The 21143-nt window shown below is 55.2% G+C and overlaps 2 protein-coding genes across 2 annotated transcripts in view; one reads left to right on the plus strand and one right to left on the minus strand.

The window, feature by feature from the left end:
* Positions 1–19720, plus strand: part of FAM83G (family with sequence similarity 83 member G) — a 29346-nt gene extending 9626 nt beyond the window's left edge. Inside the window, exons 3-6 of the mRNA XM_039847519.1 lie at positions 4851–5018; positions 12947–13071; positions 13828–15070; positions 18722–19720. Coding sequence (XP_039703453.1) covers positions 4851–5018; positions 12947–13071; positions 13828–15070; positions 18722–19114 — 1929 coding nt within the window. The 3' untranslated portion in view covers positions 19115–19720. The remainder of the gene's footprint in view (positions 1–4850; positions 5019–12946; positions 13072–13827; positions 15071–18721) is intronic.
* SLC5A10 (solute carrier family 5 member 10) overlaps positions 1–21143 on the minus strand; it is a 60713-nt gene that overhangs the window by 25366 nt on the left and 14204 nt on the right. The window contains 3 exon segments of the mRNA XM_039847521.1: positions 15632–15767; positions 19291–19496; positions 20944–21024. Of these exon segments, the coding sequence (XP_039703455.1) occupies positions 15632–15767; positions 19291–19496; positions 20944–21024 (423 nt within the window).

The following is a 21143-nucleotide window of genomic DNA, read 5'->3' on the forward strand; positions in this document are numbered from 1 at the left end:
TTTCTAGTGGTTCTCTCCTGTCCTCAGTGGTTTCCTCCCACATGCGTGCTGCTCGGTGACTAGCTGAAGGCTCGAGAGGGGACCCTCTGCAGGTCTCTGGCGTTCACTCTGTGCAGCCCTCTCCCGTCAAGTGCTCTGCCCTGCAAATTCTGAGCAAACCCTGTCTCCTCAGCTCAGGGGATGGCTGGACTCCACCAGGGCTCCCTCCCCGTGCCGTGGCCTGGAGGGAGCTGGGGCAACCCTACGCTTGCCTCACTAGTCTCCCTTCTCGCAGGGACCACTGTGTTTGCTGTGCTTCCTGTTGGCCATGGTTTCATAGATTTTGCCAGGTTTTTTTATTGCTAAGGCAAGAGAGTAAGTGCAGGCCCTGTTGTTCTGTCATGGCTGGGAATAGAAGTTGAATCTAAGATCTTGATGACCATTGTCCCAATCCTTAGGACAGTCTGCAGCATTTCTGTTTGGTACCACTTTTTACCAGCTGGCACAGAGGGAAGAGGGAAGCAGGTGGTTGATGATTCCTGCTTATCTGCCCCAGAGGGTGCTGTGAATCTGGTGGAACAGTTCTCAGATTGGTATGATGAGGAGAAGGCAGGAAAGTGGCAGCTGCTGTCTTCTGAGCATGGGCTCTCAGGTCCTGTGCTGGCTCTGTGTCCACACTAATTCACTTTATCCTCCAACAGCTGTGTGCAGTGGGCATTGTTACCACCCCATGAGGGAACTAAGGCACTTTCCGGAAGGACAGTCTAGATCCCACGTTGCCACCCAGGCAGGGCATAGGGAGTTGGAGATCCCTCAGCAGAGATGGCCTTTGGCGTCACATCAATCTTCCCCCTTTTACAGATGAAGAAACTGAGACCCAGAGAGGGACATGGCTCATCCAAAGCCAGACTGCAGCCTGGAGCCCAGAGCTCCAACCCTGGCCCCACTCTGTTCTTGTGCAGGGGCTCAGACTGCTGCTGGGGCCCAGGGAGGATAGGAGGACACTCACTTCAGTGCCCCTGGCCCACGCCACCAGCACCAGCAACAGGTGTTAAAGGGTTTAGGCCGTGTCTTTTGGGGTGGTGGACATGGGTGGAGGGTGCTCTCCATTGTGGCTCAGTGCTGCCCCCCTTGCTCAAGCTTTACCTGCCCTCATAGCCACCTGGAAGATGGAGGTCTTCATGGTGGGACACTGGGGACCTGGGCCAGATACCATGTCCACCATTCTAATAGCTCGAGGTGAGACCCAGGGTCGGTTCCCTCCCCTCTGCGGGCCAGAATATCTTCATCTCTCATATGGGGTTGGATATTATCCATCTCAGGGATAGTATGGGGAATCTGAAACCATCAGGAGATTGGGGGGGGCGGGGTTAGAGGAGGCTTGAGAGCAGTCCTAGCCACATGGAGAGGGGCACGGGATTTGGACCTGGTAGGAGGCAGGATACAGATCTGTTGGATGGCGGAGAGTGCGGCAAAGGAAAGGGAGATGTGGGAGCTGCTGGAAGAACACACTTTGGGAGCTTGCACATATTGCGCCACCACCAGCACCACCCCCCGCCCCACCCCAAGAGACGTGGGGATGCATTTGAGTATGAGGTTCACTCAAGCCTAGTGCTGATACCAATCCCTGCCAGTGTCTTCCCCACAGGAAGACACTGCCATCCTCCCATGCTCCCCAGGCGTCATCCAGCCCCAACTCTGGAGCTCTTTGGGGCTGGGAACCAGGATAGTTGTCACGGTGTTTGGCCCCTCCTAGTTCTATGGCTGCATCTTCGAGAGAGGGTTTTCCTGTCAATAAGACACGGGAACCACCGGGCTCCTTCCTTCCCTTGGGAACTGTGCAAGTTCTGGGCTATGGGGCCAGTGCTGCCCCATCAGCTCCCTGGCGATGCCAGGCCTAGAGTATGGGACACACACATGCCTGCCATCTTTACCCTGTAGAAACCACGCAGTTGGTCCAGTGCTCACATGGACACAGCCAGTTCCTGTGGTCACGAGGACCGAGGTTCAATGCCCCATGTGGTCTCCTAACACCCATCAGGGCAAGGGCAGTCTCCAGATTCCAGCCTCCCCTCTCTGACTTTTCCACTGGTTTGGCCCTGGCCGTGCCCAGGACCTTCGTGGGGTATGTGTGGGTTGAGACTACATGAAGTGGCTGGTGTTTTCCTCTGGGTGGGGCCAGCTCAAGCCATGGATGTATGACCTGGATAGACCATTGGAGTGAGCCAGGTTGACATCTCCATTGTCAGATGGCAGACCAAGTGTTCAGGACGGGCTGTGGCTTGTCCTGGGCTGCTCTCATTCCTGCAACTCAAAAGCTATTTGATCCCATTCTCAGTTGACAGCAGCTCCCTGAGGACCTCCTTAGGCCAGGCCCCATGCTAGGCCCAGATGGGGGCTCTGCCCTTGGTGAGCTTACAGTGTCACAGGCGAGCTGGGCCACTCCAACAGATAATTATGCAAGGAGAGTGAACCCCTCTGCACCTCAGTTTCCTCATCTGTAAGATAGGAATAACTGCTGCCTCTAAGCATGATTGTGAAGGCTGAATAGGTAGAGGTTGTTGGAGTCATTATAAACCCTCATGAAGCATAAGGCCTGGAACTGGCTTATACTATCTTAGGCCAAAGGTGCTTTGGGTGGAGTATTCTAGTCTTGAGTCTGGCCTCAGCTTTCCCATGTTCAAAACAAGGAGGAACATGCAGGACTCAAGGGCTGCCAGGAAGCCTTTGGGGCTCTGACTGTGAACAAGTTGTGGGGGCCTCCCTGGGGAGCACCAAGCACCCCTTTCCTACCCCCGACTTTATAGCTGACACCAGTTATAAGCCCTCTCTGACCAACCCCAGCATAAGCTCAAGTGCCTGGAGAGAGCCAGTGCTCAGCCCTGGGACCCTGTGGAGGATCTACCATAGGGGACAGGCCCCAACAGATTCAGCTCGACAGCAGATGGTCCCTGAATCAGGCATCCTGCCTGCCCAAGGGTGATGTGGGGAAGGACGCACATGGAGTGGGTCCTGCTGGGGCACGTCCCTCATCCCAGGCCCAGGACAAGCCCCCATCTGCCACAGCAAGCAGGGCCTGGAACCAGGCCTGACCAATCCAGTGGGGGAGCGAAGGGTTGGGGTGGGGATGGCTGCCTCCAGGGAGAAGTGTGTTGGCTGCACCCTTCCCCAAGGTGGCACGTGAGGTTGTTTGCCTGCAGGAGTGATTATCCAAGGAGATCCCAGAGCTGGAGTGGCTTTGGGGCTCTGGGGTCCCAGGCATGGAAGTCTCTGCTACCACCTCACCCATTTCAGGCTCTCATCACCCTCGACTGGTGAAATCCAAGGCCATGTGAGTCCGCTCAGCTCTGACATCGTGTGTCATCTGTCCTTTTACCACTCCCTTGCCAAATAATATTTTGCCTTTCCTTAAGCATCTCCTGGGGTGGGGAGTTCACTCCCTCTCAAGACTCCTGCCTAACTTTGAGTCAGAAAGTGCTTCCTCATCTGGTGTGCATATCTGCCTCCCCTTGGCTTCCCCCTGCAGGTCCCGGCCCCTTCATGGACTGTACCATCTCCCTCTGCCCCACCTGGAAAACTCTTGCAGAGACTCAAAGAAAGAGAGCGGTTGTCAACCAGAGGAGAGAGGACCCTGGCCCTCAACCATCAGGGAACCCTGGCTGGGTTCCACAGCTCCACTGCACCTATTGTACCAACAAGAAAGCTGGGCCCTTTCTCATATTGATGAGAGAAGCTAGATGTCTTGCTCACAGTCACACAGAGATTGTTCCATGGCAGGACAGGGGCCTGCGGCCCCGGAAGAGCTTAGATAGCCTGCAGGGGCCAGCCTGGTGAGCTCATTGGAGTATGCAGACTCATTGCCAGCAGGCCATAGGCCGCCTCCCTGTCGCCCTGTGTCTACAGATCCCAGCAGGAGGAGCCTGCCAGGCCACCTTCATGCTGGGGGCGGGGGTGAGCTCAACCGATGGGCCTGGGTAGGTTTTAGCCTAATTGTTACCAACTTACTGTGTGGCCCAGAGCATGTCTCCCACCTGTCTGTGTAAGGGTCCTCCAGGAGGTTTCTCAGACCCCAGATGGGACCACGGTGCTGGCCTTGAAGGGGCTGGATCTCTGTCTGGGTCAGTAGTATCTGCCCCTGGTCTGACATGCTCTCCTTTGCTGCCCAGTGGGACAGGGAGTGGGGAGACTGAGGGCTAATGCCTGATGGGCCCAGGTGCCTGCTGACTACCCCTGAGGCTGGTAGGCTTGTCTACACTGCCCTGTCCTTTCCCTGTGCCTCTCCCCTCCTCAGGACCTACTAAACTGCCCACATTGGCCTGTGGCTGGACTGAGGGTGGAATAGGTATACCTTGACTTCTGGGGTCCTGCCCTAAGCCAGGTCCAGGAGGGTGGAGGTCAGCTCTTGTGGGCAGAGGTCATCGGATGACAGGAAGAGCACATGTGTTGGGTTGGTCAGTGAGGGAGCCTGCCAAAGTCCATACCAGCCCAGGGACAGATGGGTGACATCATCCAGTGACTGTGCCCGCTGCTGCTCTGCCCCTTGGCTGTTGACACATCTGGTTCATCTCAGTATCCCAGGGTAGCAGGCAAACTCTAAGACTTTTGAGAGCCAGCTCCTCCCAGGGTCTTTGTGCAGCTTTCTCACTCTTCCACCTACACATCTCACCTGCCAGGTTATTGGGCTTTGTTCTCTGTAGTATTGTGCTAGCAGGCATGTTGAATGTGCTTCCCCCTCCACTCCCTGCTGCCAGATTCCAGTCTGTGCCACCGACTGAGAATCTTGTGTCCTAAGTGTGGAATACTGAGCCTAGAACTTCAGGGCCAGAGCTGCTGCACCAGCTGACGACCCTGGTCTCTCTTCCTGCTCCCAGGTGATAGCTGTGGTCATGGACATGTTCACCGATGTGGACATCTTCAAGGACCTACTAGACGCCGGCTTCAAGAGGAAGGTGGCTGTGTACATCATCGTGGACGAGAGTAATGTCAAATATTTCCTGCACATGTGTGAGCGGGCCCGCATGCACCTGGGACACCTTAAGGTGAGCTGGCTGGTCATGAATGACCAACTCATCACTCAGTTGGTCAACAAACACTTCAAGCACCTGCTTTCTAGGGACGGAGCCCTGTGCCAGGCATACAGAGTTCAATAATCCTAGAACCTTCTGGTCACCTGGTCTCTGCTTAAATCCTCCAAGGAACTAGACAGTAACTACCTCCAAAAGTCAAAGATAAACATTGATTAAGGCCCTACCGGCCAGGCGTTGGAGCGCATACAAGGTGCTACATCAAAGCAGTCCATGCTACATGGGTTACCTAACTTTGCTTGCACACCTCAGATGCCAAGGTGCTCACTACCCTGGCTCCAGCAGCTCACATCTTATCTGGAGAGCTCTGACTCCCAGGAAGTTTTTACTTGGGTTTAACCCAAAGTCTGCCTATAATGTCTACCCACACGCTTAGGACCTAGCCCTGACAGAGGAAGCTCCCTTGGGCTGAGGTCAGGGAAGGTTTCCTTAACAGCTGCAGAGTTAAAATGGATTAGAAGAATAAGAGCAGAGTAGAAAGAGCCTTCTAGAGGGGACACCACGGAGCAAAGGTGAGGGAGTCATGATGGGCCTGGGTTCTCAGCACTGCTTTGCTGTATATGTCCTTGAGCACATCACTTCCCCACTCTGGACTCCAGGGTCTCATTGGTCCAACAGAGGGGCATGTGGGCCAGTGTGGCTGGCCTCTTCTGCACAGATGCCCTGGCATCTGGTACCTTGCTTAGGGATAGAGGGAGCCCTCCTTCCACCGTGGTATTGCTTGGCACCTACTGTGTGCAGCACATTTCCCAGAGAGTACAGATCAGTACACATAATGACAGGTAATAATTTTACAGTATTGGACATGTGCCAGGCATGTCCTAGGCACTTTACGTGGTTAACTTATTTACTCCTATGACAATCCAGTTGTTCCCATTTTACAGATAAGGTAATGGAGGCACATGCCCAGGTGTCACACATGACTAGAAAGTTAAAGAGAATGGGAGTGGGGGGCCAGCACCAGAGCCCTCTGGCTGAATGTGTCCTCTGACAGGTCAGAATTCCTTGGGTTTTAGGTCTGTGATCTGAACAAAATCTTAGGAGAAAAGGAGACACTAGGCTGATTAACAAGGGACTGGGTGGGTTCCCATGCCTGTAATTTGTCGGTATTTGTCAAGTGTGTCCCCCATTTCAACTGAGCCCTTTCAAGTGGGTGTGAGCTTCCTGGGTGGTGAGTCTCTGGCTGTTGGGACATTTTAATGTGGTCTCGTTGGTGGATTGACCCCAAGCTCCACGCTCACCCGCCGCACTGCCTGCCATGTAATTAGCACTGAGGATTGACTCTGCCAGGCCAGACAGCTCATGCTTGATAGGTCCAGAGTGTGGAAAAGGCGTCTTTTGAAAGGTGGCAGGAGACACCTTGGCCCTGTGGGTAGCAGATCAGAGAACCTCAAGGCTTTCTGTCGAGCCCTCTCCCCATGCTCGGGAAGAGACCCTACAGGCCCACCACCCCTGCACCCCTGCCACATGTCCAGTGTTGCTGTGCACACATCACATCACTCAGCCCACCTTGCATTCCCAGTGTGTGGATAATGAGGCAGGAAATGTGGTTGTCCGTGCTGAGTGGGGACCTAAACCCAGGGCTGACTACTCCAGAGGCCTTGTCCCCTGTCCAGGCCCCTTCTTTGTAAGGAAATCCCAAATGCAAGTCTTAAGTGTTTGGAGCTCCCAGAAGTGGGGAGCAGGTGGAGCTGGACTATGAATGTGACCCAGAGGCTGCACGGCTTCCTCCATGTGAAGTTGGCCCCACATCACTCACCCACCCTAGTTAGGGGCCTTGGGACCTGCTGCAGCCCTGTAACTTTGTGGGAGCCTGGAATGCCTTAGCTTGCAGGGGCCTTGAGGCCATCTAGACTAAGCTCCCATAGGACAGATGGGAAAACTGAGGCCTGAGGGAGGCTGTGACTTGCCCAGAGGTATTCTGCCAAGTCAAGCTGAACCTAAAAGCCAATAGCAAGAAATCTGCATGGACAGGGAAGGCACAGACCCTTGGTGCCCAGTGTCCCTCGCTGAGGTTGCACCTGCCATCAGGGCTTCCATGAGACATAGGTGCATGGCCCCACCTCTCTGAGCCTCCAGTGCCTCATGGCCATAATGATGCCTCATTTGAGGATGAAATTAGAGGAGACAATGGTTGTAAAAGTGCTCTATGAGCTAAGGGGAGTTACGCAGCTGCTGGCAATAACAAGAAATTATAAACCCCAGGCCCTAGGCAGGGGAGGAGGTGTGTGTGTGAGGCCTCTCCTTGCCACCCCCTGTCTGAAGATATCTTGAAAATGAAGCTGTAGCTGGGGGCACAGGAGGGACAGCTTGTACGGGGGGCTCCTGGCCTAGCCTATTCTGCTAGCTATCTCCCTATACTGGGGAAGGTGGCAGGGTCTACAGTGTGTTGTGCCTAGGAGCTGGGCACCCTCATGGGAAAGAATGTGTGACCCTGGCCTCCTTAGTCTCACCTCTGAGCCTGCCCCCTTTATAGCTTGGGCAGACTTCTATGGGCCCAGCCCTGGCCAGGTGTCACCTTGTCGAAGGCCGGCTCACATGGCCCACCTCCCTGCCTAAGGGCTGGTTAGGCCCAGACCTGTTTCAGGAGCACTTCCTCTGCCAGTAATCCTGGGCTTTCCCTTGGCTGCCTGCCACCCCTGCCAAGCTCTGCTGTGACCTGCCCTCAGATCCTACTGGCCCAGGGTACAGATTACACATGGCGAGGTTATACTTGTGACCATGGCAATGTTGGGTGCCAGCCTGGGGGGCAATACTAGGAACCAGACCTGTTCCCACCTCTACCACCTGCACTGTAAACCCTTGAACAGAGACATTGAATCTTTCTGGGCCTTGGTCTCCTTGTCTGAAAAGTGGGAATGTTGTCATTGTCATTTATTTGGCAGGGCTGCTTTGAAGAGTAAAGGAGACCACATGGGCAGGACACTCAGTAATGAGTTTCTTCCCATCTTGTCTTTGGGAACAGGTGTGGCTCCTCCCATGAGATCCCAGCTTTGGTCTGAGTGCCAAGGGCTTCTCTTTTCCATTTGAGCCATGGTCTGGCTGGGGACCACCCTTATGCCCCCTGCTCCATGCAGCGCCTCCACAGCCTCCTGAGCTTTGAGCTCACACCAGGATGCTCAACAGGGAGCTGTTCTGGAAACAGCTCTGATCTATTGCTCGACCCAACCCCTTTCCTGGTTCCCAATTGAGGTAGGAGGACATGCATGAGCATTTCCCCAGGTGTGACATTCCCACTATTGCCAAGCATCCTGGCCTGCTGGCTCAGCTGGCCCCTGATGGCCCATCAGGAGAAGAACGTGGGAATGATGGCCCCATATTCCAAATGGGGAATAGAAGACCCCACCATCTCACCCCTCACCAGGGCCCAAGGCCAGGCCACGTGAGCAGGCCACATTCGGGGGTAAGACTGAGTGCCAAGGGATGCCCCAGAGCCAGTGGGAATTAGGCTGGACAGGAGCTATGGGATGCCTGGCTGATTTGAAAAGCTTGTCAGCATTATGCAGCCAAACTGGAAAAACCAGCATCCACTTGGGCAAAGGCCGGGCCCATTTCTGATGAACAAAAACATCCCAGCCAGAGTGGCCATGGGAAGGCACTTAGTGGGGATGAGAGGACTCGGCTTGCAGCTCACGTTCCACGCTGAACAGGCAGCCCTCTTCCGGTCCTCCAGGTTTCCTCCTTTTCCCTCCCAACTTCTCTAATACTGGCCTGGTTCTGTAATGGATTCAAGGTATAGGGCAGTGCTTCTCAACTAGGGGGATTTGCCTGGCTTGGGGCATTTGGCAGTGTCCGGAGATGTTTTTAATGGTCATGACTGGGATGGTTCTACTGGCATCTGGTGGTTAGGGGCCAGGGATGATGTTAAACTTCTTATGATGCACAGGACATCCCCACAACAGAGAAGCACCTTGCCCAGAATATCAACGGTGCCAAGGCTGAGCAACCCAGCCTATGGGATGAGCCAGGAGTCCCTCCAACAAGGTCTTGGAGCTGGGCCGGCTCAGCCCTACTGCATCCCCTGTCCCCAAAGGTGGTTCATAAAGGTGTGTTCACAAAGCTTTACGACAGCGCAGCGGAGGCCAGGGTGAGCATTGGTCTCTCTCCCCATTAGAGTGAAACAGACCCTTTAGAAGAGAGCAGAGGCTGGCTGGGCACCCAGCACATGGGGACATAGACCCTCTGTACCCTGTGTTCCACGCACCTGGCCTGATCTTGCTGTCACCTGCCAGGTCTGGTCAGGATGCAGCTCTGGGCCTCTCTATTCCTCTCTGGGCTCAGGAGATGCCAGCAGGCCCCTGCGGAGGGTGGGGGCAAAAGAGCTGCCATGGTACAGCTGGAAGTTGTCCTCAGTCCCAGGGGGCTGTGAGAGACTGTGGGTAAGTCATTCCTCCTCTCTGAGCCCACCTGGCCATCATGTATCACTGACAGTCATGGCCTCCATGGGCCTGAGTCCATGTCATTTCAGATATTTTCTGGTCCTCTGTGTTGGTCCCCCACCTATCCCCCGCAGTGGAAGGGATTACATCCTAGTACATGCAATCACAGCCCACTTTGTCGCCTCGCATTTATGGAGCACCCACTGAGTGCCAGGCATCTTCCTGGCCCTCTGCATGCGTCATGGCTTCATTCAGTCCTCACAGCAGCCCTGAAGCATAAGGGCGGGTAGGCCCATTTCACTGATGAGAAAACTTGAGGTGTGGAGAGGCCAAGTCGGCATCCATTTGGTGCCAGGACTGAAGCTATGTTTGTCCAGAGCTCAAGAATGCCCCAGACCCACCCTGCTGTGGCGGGAGGGGAGGCGGGGAGACAGGGGGCTGGGTTTGTCCCCTCCGCCTCCCACCAACCCAGACCTGGGCATCAGCGGACTTGGTATACAGTCAGGTTGTGTCTCTGTATGAGCACAGAAGGACCAGTGAGGGATGTGGAGCAGGCGACTACAGTTTTGCCCCAGCCTTTAGTCCACTCCACTCTGCCCCGTACACTATCGAGCAGGTGACATGCTGCCCAGCTGTCCTCCCCTGACATTCTCTCGGGGACCTATCACTGTCCTCTTTTAGGTATGAGAAAACAGATTCCCTGGGGCCCAAAGACTTGCCCATGGCACCCCATTTGGGCCAGCCAGGGTGTCTTCCCCCTGCCTATGTCCTCTGCCAGAGGTGTCATGAGGCTCAGAGACAATGCTGCTTTGTGGGAGCCTCCACTGCTCACCCGAGCCCTGACTCCTGAGACATTACCTCATCTGGGCTAGGCCCCATGGGGTGGGGCCCACCCAGGAAAACAGGCCTGGGAGCTGACATGAGGTGGGTGGGGGGTGGCAGCTGCTACAAGGCCCCATTTGCTGCTGAGCCCCAGGGCTAATGGGTTTTAGATTTGAGGCCAGCCCCTAGTTTGCAGACAGGGAAACTAAGGCCCAGAAGGGGCCAGAGACTTGCTTAGAATCACACAGTGAATCTGGTACAGCCATGGCCTGCCTCTCACACAGGGTTGAGTCATTCTGAAATGTAGGAGCCCTTCATCAGGACAAGGTTTAGGGTGGGTGAGGGCAGACATTGGTGAGAGGGGAATTGAGGCTGAAGGTTGTTCTTCCAGGCCAAGGAGGGGCCTGTGGCCCCAGCACACAGAGCACTAGGCCAGGAATCCACAGAAGCCGCAGAGCTAGGCTATGGTCGGGCACAGGTGACAGGGGAAGGCCTCCAGGATCTTTGCTCTGACTTCTGGTCCCTGATCGTGCTCTGTGTTGGGTACAAAGTCGTGAGCACTAATTGTCCTAGGCTGCGGCCAGTTTCTTGCTGAGCTGGCTGTGTGCAGATAGGCAGCCTGGGGACCAGGGAGAGCTGGCTCTGGGAGCAGAGGCTTATCTGCCTTCTAGGCTGGGCCCAGGAACAAGACCATTGTTCACCCCACACTGGGTGGGCATCGATGGGCATGGACACCCACCCCTCAACCTCTGAGGATACTGCCCTGGGCCACTTGGAGCAGAGGGATCTGGAATTCATAACAGAATGGACTCCAGCAGGAGCACCTGAGGGCTGGGGTCGGGAGTGGAGGGCAAGCTCCAGCTCTCTCAGACCCATCCCCTTCTCCCTGTTGCCCCTACCCTGGCTCGAACTCACCTCCCTCACCCGCAGCGGCCCCCTCCCTGTCCTCTTCCTCCAGCTCCTCATTCATTTCATGTGTTCTCCTACTGGATACCAGTCTCTCGAGGTACAGTTCCAACTCTGTGACTCCCTGCTCTGAATCTTCTTATGGCTCCTGCTCCAGGAGGCATAAGAAGATTCAGTCAGTCCCTTAATCAGATGTAGGGTCTGTCATTAGCATCCAGCTGGGCCCGCTCTGCAGGCTCCATCACCCGCCTTCCTCCCCCGAAGTCCTCATGTATCTTAAACAGATTGCTTCTCTTGTCACCAGGCCTTTGTGTCCTATGTCTGGAATGCTAACCCTGACCCACTCATTCCTGTCTTTCACATATCAGCTTCGCCCAGTCTGCCACAGCTAGGGTTATTCTTTATCACCTCCAAAATGGGATTCTTATCACAGTCATCTCTGTGTCTGCAGCTGGAAGCCTCAGCGGGGGTCAAATGAGAGAAAGAGTGGGCAGTCAATAAGCTGGAGCCAGTGAGTGGGTAAGGGTGACAGAAGTCACAGAAAGTGTAACAGCTCAGTGCCCAAAGCTGGCATGGTGCCCCTCCAGAGAGAGTGAGACTCCCAGGGCACATGCAAGCAGACTTGTCAGGATGCTGTTAAGGGGGTTTCTGCCCTGGGCAGCTGTTAGATTCAGTGGGCCTTGTGTTAAAAATAAAATTCCCAGTCTGACCATGGGCCTCCTGAGTCGACTCTCTGGAGGCACCCGGGAGCTTATGTTTTTATCACACTGCCCTGGCAATGCTTGCGCAGATGAGCCCAACTCTCCTGACCACCATGAGGTTTGGAGTGCCCCCAGCCATCCCATCAACTCCTGGGTCTCAGCAAGGCTCATCCTGCCCTTCCTGTGGTCTGCCATGCCTCACCACTGGCTCTTCACACCTGCCTCTCCCTCAGAGCAAGAGCCTCCTCCTATTGGATAGGGTAGGGAGCCAGCACTAGAGCCTTGAAGCATCCAGCACTTGGATATCCACAGACTTTGCACCACGGAGAGAGGGCTCTTCATAGCCAGAGTCCAGAGACGGGCAGGAGTGGCCTGGCCTTGGACTTGAGGCACTGCTTATGACCCCTGGGAGACCCACCCCCTCCTCTCTCTGGGTCTTAGCTCCCCTTCCTGTCATCCCTCAGGACCTTCTGACTTTCTCCTGAGCGGGACAGTGTAGGCCCAATGAGGAATGGGACTGGACCATTTACGGAACTCCTCCTGGAAAGTAGCAATTTGCTGGTAGCCCTGCCCTTGGTGAGCTGAGCTCAGCCTCGACAATGAGGCAGCCATGTGGAGCAGATCCAGAGAGAAGCCCAGCAGTCATTCAACCTGAGAAGGCCACAGATCTGCCAGTATGCAAGACCCAGACCCCTCAGGAAAGACCCCTATCTACCCAGCTATGCAGCCCCCAACCATCATCGAGACCTTTCTAAAATGTGTCCACATCCCTCCTGCTCATGACCCAGCAATAGCCCCCACCACCTGCAACAGCATTTCCCCAAACTGGCCTGGCCATTCAGGTCTTGCCTGTCATCTCCACCCCGCCCTCCTCTCCGGCTTCAAATTCCAGCACTTCCCACCTGGGCTCAGACCCTGCAGTCCCCAAACATACCACCACCTTTCTCTAGGCCTTATCGCCTCGTCCTTCCCTATTCAAGTCCCCCTGAAGCCCCGGCAGAAATTGCCCCACCCCTCCACCCCAGTGTGGTCAGTGCTGTGGTCCTGTATTTCTGTCTCCTGTCTCCCAACACAGAATCTCAGGGTGCGAAGCAGTGGGGGAACAGAGTTCTTCACGAGGTCAGCCACCAAGTTCAAGGGTGCCCTTGCCCAGAAGTTCATGTTCGTGGATGGAGACCGGGCCATCTGTGGCTCTTACAGGTGACTCCTCGGCTTTCTGGGGGCTGGGGGAAGAGGCGGCTCCAGTTCTCAGCTGGTTTCTGCCCTTAATCCTACCTTATGACACCCTGGTTATTCCAGTTCATTGGTCCCAAAACTGCTGAGGTATGAGCAGGGCTGGGGCACACCCACACGCCACCCACCTATCCCCAGAAGCAGGCTTTTGTCTTTGAGACTGTTGTTCCCACCTAAAGATGTCACCAGCCTGGAGTTGGGGTGTGGGCCAGGCCAGGCTGCATCTTCCCAGACCCACAGGGTGGTCATTGTGAATGCTGTCCTCAGATCCGGGGCCAGGATGAGAACAACCATGGCTCAGCTCTGAGAGGCCTGCCACACAGGGGGTAGCAGGGTGGGTGCTGCCCACGGCCACTCAGGATGTTGGTAGTGACAAAGACACGAGGTGTCCAAGGCTGCTCTGTGCATTCTGAGTGGCCTTAAGAGCTGTTGTAATCCCCATAGGAATGCAGCGCTGTGCTGTGTTCCATAGGTGGGAGAGGGCTTGGTATCAGCGACTCACCTGAGATCCCAGACTGAGGTCTGGCCCTGAGGCTTGTGCCCTGTCCTCTGTCCCCACTCACTGCTCAGTCCCATCCAGGGCCCCTTAGCCAGTCTGATGAACAGCAGCCTGCGGGGTATATGGCAGCTCACTTGGACACCCACTGTAAGGGGACCTTGGGCCTGAGGGCGGAGGCAGGCCCCACATGACTCACCAGGCAGCCCCCTTCCCCTGTGTTGCAGCTTCACGTGGTCGGCCGCAAGGACTGACCGGAATGTGATCTCCGTGCTGTCCGGCCAGGTGGTGGAGACGTTTGACCGGCAGTTCCAGGAGCTGTACCTCATGTCACATGGCGTCAGTCTCAAGGGCATCCCCATGGAAAAAGAGCCTGAGCCAGAGCCCATCATATTACCCACCGTAGTCCCGCTGGCACCTTCGGGCACCATGGCCAAGAAGCTCGTCAACCCCAAGTATGCACTGGTCAAGGCTAAGAGCGCTGAGGAGATTGCCAGGGTCTCCTCTGAGAAGCAGGAGGTCAAGAGGCCCCTGGGGCTACGGGGCCCAACACTGGCTGAGCAGCCAGGAGACCTCCCCGAAACACTGCTGCCCATCCACCCAGGGCTGCTCAACCTAGAGCGGGCCAACATGTTCGAATACCTGCCCACGTGGGTGGAGCCAGACCCGGAGCCGGGCAGTGACATTCTGGGCTACATCAACATCATCGACCCCAACATCTGGAACCCCCAGCCCAGCCAGATAAACCGCATCAAGATCCGAGACACATCCCAGACTGGCACCCAGCTGTGGAGGCAGAACCAGGACTACAGCCCCACCCCAGAGCCCAGCACCCCCCAGGACCAGGTCCCAGCTGGGAATGGCCTCTCCCAGGAGGACCCTGAGTCACAGCCCCCCATGCCCAAGCCCCGGACAGTCCCTGTGGCGCATGTGCTTGCCCAGGATGGCAGTGATATTGGCTGGGCCCTGGAAAGCCGAGAAGAGGAGGTTTCCCAGAATGGGACAGACTGTGGACTACACAGGACACCAGGCCCAAGCCAGGCGCCACCCCGGCGACAGCTGTCTATGACCCAGGATGACCCTGACGGCAGGGGGGCAGTGATCCTCAATGGGTTAGATGGGGAGGAGGAGGAAGACGACGATGACTACATAACTCTCAGTGACCAGGACAGCCTCTCAGGCAGCTCTGGCCTTGGCCCTGGGCCCCGGCGGCCCTCAGTGGCCTCTTCCGTGTCAGATGAGTATTTCGAGGTGAGGGATCGCTCAGTTACTCTCCAGAGGCGCCACTCAGAACAGGTAGCCAACGGGCCATTCCAGCCCCCCCGCCGACAGCTGAGTGCCCCCCACATGACCCATGGTACCTTTGGTGGACCCCTGTGTGGCTCACCATGGGCTCAGAGTCAAGAGAGAGAAGAGTCGGGCACTTTGAGGAAGACACAGGCCTTGTACTCCACAGACAAGGAGACACAGGTAGGTTGGGGTCCCTGCGCACCAGGGGTCTGGGCATCTTTTCTCCCAGGCCTGAGTGTCCAGAATGGCCATCTGCTGTGGTCCCTCCTCTCTGGCTCAGACTCTTTCCTTGTTACAGATGGAGAAACTGGTATACGGGGTGGGGAATGAGTAGGAGCCACCCAAGACCACACATGTGGTATGTGACTACCAGCATTGGAGACCCTCTGCTCCAGTGTGCCCTAAAGGCAACCTGTGCCAGCTACTGGGAGCCAAATAGAAGTGCACTTAATATACCCTGAGGTTTCAGACACATGGTGTTATAGGAAGTTGACAACTAGTTTTTGGATTAGGAAATGGCAGTGCACAGAGATGTTCATAACACTCCCAAGGTCACACAGGAGTAAGTGGTCCTTGTCTGGGCCTTAATGCCAAGCCACCTCTATGTCTGTCACTTTGATGATAGTCCTGGGGACCACTCTCTTTCCCGCTCCTCCAAGCCAGATATAGCTCACATTCATCCTTTGCATCTCCTCCTGATGACCTTTGCAGCCCCGGCCCAGCCACTGACACCTGTCCTACCTGGGAACAAAGCACGGCTGATCATGCCCGGCATGATGATCAGGCCCATGGGCAGCATCTTGAGGTAGCTGGCCAGCACAGAGCCCCCTTTGGCATGGTTCAGGTTTCTGGCAGACAATGACCGCTGCACAATGACCTGGGGGCACAAGAAGGGAGTGAGTGCCAGGCCCCCACCCCCAACCCGGGGGGCCTGTGAAAGGATTTCGCCCTAGTGAGCCTCAGGGAGTGGCATGAGACATGATGCTCTCCCACTAGTGCCATATGTACCCAAGACGACTGCAGCCTGAGCCTGATACCTGATGGTTCCCTCCAAAAGGAGAGCTCACCCTGATAGGCCAAGCAGCTGGGGCCAAGGTACTCTCATTCCAGGGACTCAATCTCCCCATCTGTTGAATAGGGAAAGTTTAGATCCTGCCTAGCCCACCACCTGGCAATTAGCAGAGCTGGAGGAGACTCTGGGTGGGACGGTATCAGGGCACCCTCCCCCGATCCCCTACACCCACAAGAGTGGCTGGCATGCTCATATCTGTGCCAGGAGGAAATATTGGCAATGTGTTTTGCACATTGGAGGTCAGGAGCTTTCAGACCTGGGGTTTGGGGAAGCTTACAGTTCAGTAGTGGAGGGATGCTAGAATTGCCTGAGGCCACTCAGGTAGCCTTAGGCAGATCCTAGCTGGGCCTCATTTCCCAGGTCTGTAGAATGGGAGAAGGAGAGGGGCAATAGCAACTGATGGCATCTGAGATCCCTCCTAACTCTCAGGTTATGATTCTACTTTAAAAAAAAAAAATAACAACTGTTTTTAAAACAGCTTTACTGAGATATAATCCACCTATGTATGGTTCAGCCACATAAAGTGTACGTGTTAGTGGGTTTTTGTATGTTCACAGCATCGTGCAATCTATAACTTTTAAATGTGTTTTCCCTTTTGCTGTTCTGTAGTTTAAATCACCACCAGCAATTCAGAAGTAGGAATTATCTATGATTTTAACTATGTTCCAAACATGCTAATTTAACCGATAGCTCCCAGCGTTTTCCTCTAAGGTGCGGCTCTCGGACACATGAATTACACAGGGTGCTGGGGGTGGTAGTGCCGGGTATGTGGGACAAGCTGATTTCAGTCCTGTTTTCTACCAGCTTCTAGTGACTTGGGACAAGTCCTTGCCTCACTTTGGGCTTCAGTTTCCCTGTTTGGACGATGAAGGAGTTAGACATGGTTCTCTGTAGACCCTTCCCCTCTGATATTTTATGATTACAAGAACCCAGGGTTACTCTTCATGGGAGAAGAGAAGCATTTCCCTAAAACCCTGCACATCATATTCTATTATTTCATTCTCTGCTCTTGGTGGCTGGCCCTGAGAAGCAGACAGGACTGGTACTGCTGCCCTGTTCTATAGGTAGAGAAACTGAGGCTCAGGAGACCCCATCAGGTCTCCTGTTTTATTGGTTTTGTTTGTTTCTGATTACAAGAGTGTTACCTATGCATTGTGAATGAGCTAGGAGATAGTGGAAGGAAGTCTAAAGAAGAAAATGAGAAGCATTCATGGTCCCAGCACACACAGCCTCCGCCTGGCGCTGACCAGACTGAGCGTCTTGGATGGGGGCCCTGGCCCAGGGCTGAGTAGACTTAGCCCTCCAGAGCCTTCGGTTGCTAGTGAGGGTCACAGCAGAAAGGACCAGGCAGACAGGACCCAGTGCACCAGTTCCTGCCTTGTGGGTGTTCTGGACCAAGGCCCAGCTACCCCTCCAGCAGACCCAGACTAAGCAAGAGGAGGATGGGGAGGTAAGCTGAGGCTGTGGGCCACCAATGTCAGTGGTACGCTGGACCAACCACCTTGGGGTCAACAGTATCTCACCTCTGCCTTCCTATGTGACCCTCATGTCTAGGCAGTGAGACCCATTCAGCCCCGAACCCATTCCAGTCCATGGGAGGTCCCCTGAACTTAAGGCCAGGCCCAATGTGCTGACTCACTTGGCCTTCATGGGAAAATCTCCTGAATGATACCCCGCCCAGAGATGCCAGTGCCACACCAGGCCTGTGTTGAGTGGAGAGGAAAGGGGCACGGGCTGGCCCAGCAGGACAGTTAAGACACCCCTAGCACACCTTCTACAGCCAGCCTTTCAACCAGCAACTCGCCCACCCAGGCTTGCTGATGTGGGAATCTTGGGGCACCATGTTACAAAAGGGAAAACTGAGGCCCAGCATCCTGGGTTTTCTAAAGCCTCCGAACCTAGATTGCTTCCCACTATCACAGCCCAGGGAGGGTCTTTCGGTGAATGCACACTGAGCACCTACTTCTTGGGAGAAGGAGAGCCCTCTGAGCACTCCTCTCACTGTATAGGCAGCCGTGGCCCCATGAGAAGTCGCTTACTCCGCATGGAGATCCCGGTCCTGCCCTCTGGGCTTCAGCGTTGCAGCCTATGAATGGAACTGGTTGAGCCTACCCAACCCACAGGGAGGCTGTCCCCATTTACTCCACAGTGACTGGGCTGGGCTGGCCCTCGGGCCTGGCTGCCTCTCTCCCATGGAGGGGATGTCAGGGGTGCTGGTCTAGAGGCAAGGACGGTCATCAGGCCTTTGCCCACTGAGGCTGTTACTTCACGAGGCCTCTTCCAACCTAAGTGGTACCTAAAACTGCCAAAGACCTTCCAAGGCAAGCAGAGTAGGGGGCATCATCTGTTTCTGCCTGGAGAAGGGACGTGACTGTCTGAGGTCACCTGGTGCCTTTATGACTCAGAGAGGTCTAGAGTCAGATTCCAGAAGAAGACCTACCCCACTGCACTCAACCAGAACTATGAACCAGATCAAGGCACTGCTTCTGTCGACCTGGTTCAGCCCCATTTACAGATGTAAGAGGCTAAAGCAGGGGCATTGAGGAACAGTGGGAACTTGCCTTATCACAACCCATATAACAGGGATAAACTGAGGCACAAAGTAGTGAAACAAACTTGTCTAGGACTACCAGTTAGTGAGTCGCAGGGCCAAGAAGCAAACCCAGGTGTATTGGCTGCACCTGCTTAGTGAGAATCCCGTGGAGAGGGATGAAGATACTCCTTGGGATCTCATTCTGTCTGCTCTCTCTCTCTCACAGGGCCAGCAGTTCCACCGTTATGGAGTCCCTGCCTCGGGTACCAGGGATAAAGATGGCTTCCCACGGCCGTTGAGGACCCCAGGACCCCCACGGTACCGCCCTGTTACAGAGGGCACCCAGAGCTCTACCAGGAAAGCAGTCCCCCATCTCTGGCAGGCCAAGGGTGGCCTCATGCCCCGCACACTGCCGGATCCTGGGAGCCCAAAGCTGGCCCGAAATGCCAGGCCCATGACCGATGGCAGGGCCACTGAGGCACACCCAAGTCCCTTGGGAATCCCATACTCCAAACTTTCCCAGTCTAAGCACCTGAAGGTCAGGACGGGCGGTGGCCAGTGGGCCTCATCTGATTCTAAACGAAGGGTTCAGGCCCCCCGAGACAACAAAGACCCCTAGTACCCTGTCCCCAGGCCTGGAGCCAGGCCATCTGCGGCCTCTGCCCTAGCTCAGACTCACCATGCAGGTGTATGTTTGTGGGGCCGCACGAGGGATTAGCATATGGGCTGCCCAGACCCTCAAGAGCCCACCCTGGAAGACAGGAAGGTGGTGCAAGCAACGATGATGACACTTACCTGGTCAGTGCACCAGTACCAGGTGGCCATGATGGTCAGACCAAAGGTCATTCCAGTCCATGGGAGGTCCCCTGTGTAGGGGTCTCGGAACATGTGCATAGCGTCTGCACGTGGCAAATGGCAGGTTGCGTTGGTGATGGTCTTGGATGGGACGGCCCGGGCATAGGCTGCCGCCAGCTGCTCGTACCCACCGATCTGGTTGAAAGCTGGTAGGGTTGGGGCGGGACAGGGATGGGTTGGTGGCCGGTAGCCCCCATTGTCCTCATCTCACAAGGAACTTCCTAATACATCAAACTTGACTTTTTCCCACTTCACCTTTCCCAGTGTCTGGAAAGGTGTGGAGGGTAGAGGGTATTCGAAAAAGGTGAATTCAAATGACTATTTTATTTGTATTTAAAATAATACTATTAAATGATTATTTTACACATGGGCAGCCCAGTGTCCTCTTGGCTTCTGGATGCTGGTTGATCTTGGGCAAGGGGTTCTCTGCCAGGCTTCAAATTGATAATTCAAGGAAGCAAAAGTCTTTTTTCTTGATGTTTGAGGACCTTCTGAGGAGTCTGAAATGTTAAGGTCCTGATGCAGGGGCTTCTGAAGGACATACTTTGGGCAGAGCTGAGAATGGCTGGCAGTGATATACACTTAAAAAGGAAATAGAGGTCCCAGGAAGGGCAGGAACATGACCAAGGCCACCCAGCCAGCCAGGTTCCTCTTAAGCCCGTCACTTTTCCTGTCTACCTCGAGGCTGGCCCTGCATGGCCAAGCCCCGGCCCATCTGTGGTTTCTGCGATCACTCCCCTCCATTGAGATTGGGCCTACCTTCCTGGGTCCCTCTGCTGCAGTGAGTTACAGGGACATGGACCCCTGATCTGATGAAGCAGATACCCAGAAGCCTGGACATAGGCAAACCCCAGTCTCAGCTCGCCCACCTGCCTTTCCAGGAAGCCTGCTGCCCGAAGTCTGGGCCCCCATCATCACTGCTGGCCAGGTTAGTATGAGTGCTCAGAGCAAAGGTACAAACACTACATGAGTTGGAAATTGCCAAGCCACAGGATCCTAGACTCTGAGTCTGGAAGAGACTTAAAATGCTTCTGTTCACCCTCTCTGGGATCCTCCTGGCTCTGCCTGCATACTTCCAAGGACAGAGAGTCCGCTACCTATCTGGGCAGCCCTCTGAGCTTCCCCCCTGTTCCCAGACCAGTATCACAGAATCTGTCTAAACTCCCTGCTCTCCTCCCCTCCTTTGTGCAGCAGGCGGTAGCAGCACTTCCTGAGATCTTGTATATCATTCTAAACGATTGGAGTGGATGCCCCAGCAGTTTTGCGGTCTCCTAATTTTGTGTCTGCACATCCTTCCTGGGCCCCACCTCACCCTCAAGCCCTGAGCAGGGTGGGTGCGGCCAGCCCTGTGTTCCTTAGTCAGCTCTGAACCAGACCCTAACTGGCCAGGAGCTGGTGACAGAAATGCAGCTGAGCAGCACGGACGGAAGAGGAGCAGGCAGCCTCCATCACCCAGCGAAGGCCAGCTAATTGCTTCATGACTGTGCGAGCCATCCTCTCCCCCGAGTGCTGACACCTGGGTTCCAAAAGGGCAGCACCCAGACCTCAGAGGGCTTGCTGGGGTCAGCCCCACCACAGCCCACAAACCCTCACCTTTAATAGTCAAGATGACAGCCCCCACTACCATGATGATCGTTTGCAGGGCGTCCGTGTAGATCACAGCAGCCAGGCCTCCTGTGGGAGGAAACAAGGGAGCCCTGGCTTTGAGGGAAGAGGGACAGGGAAGCAACTCCAGAGCTCCAGGTAGGACAGCTGTTCACATCTGTGTTCCCTGCCCTTCCACAGGTGGGTGA

Source organism: Pteropus medius, unplaced genomic scaffold (genome assembly GCF_902729225.1).
Source record: "Pteropus medius unplaced genomic scaffold, Ma_sr-lr_union100, whole genome shotgun sequence".
NCBI classification, from domain to species: Eukaryota; Metazoa; Chordata; class Mammalia; order Chiroptera; family Pteropodidae; genus Pteropus; species Pteropus medius.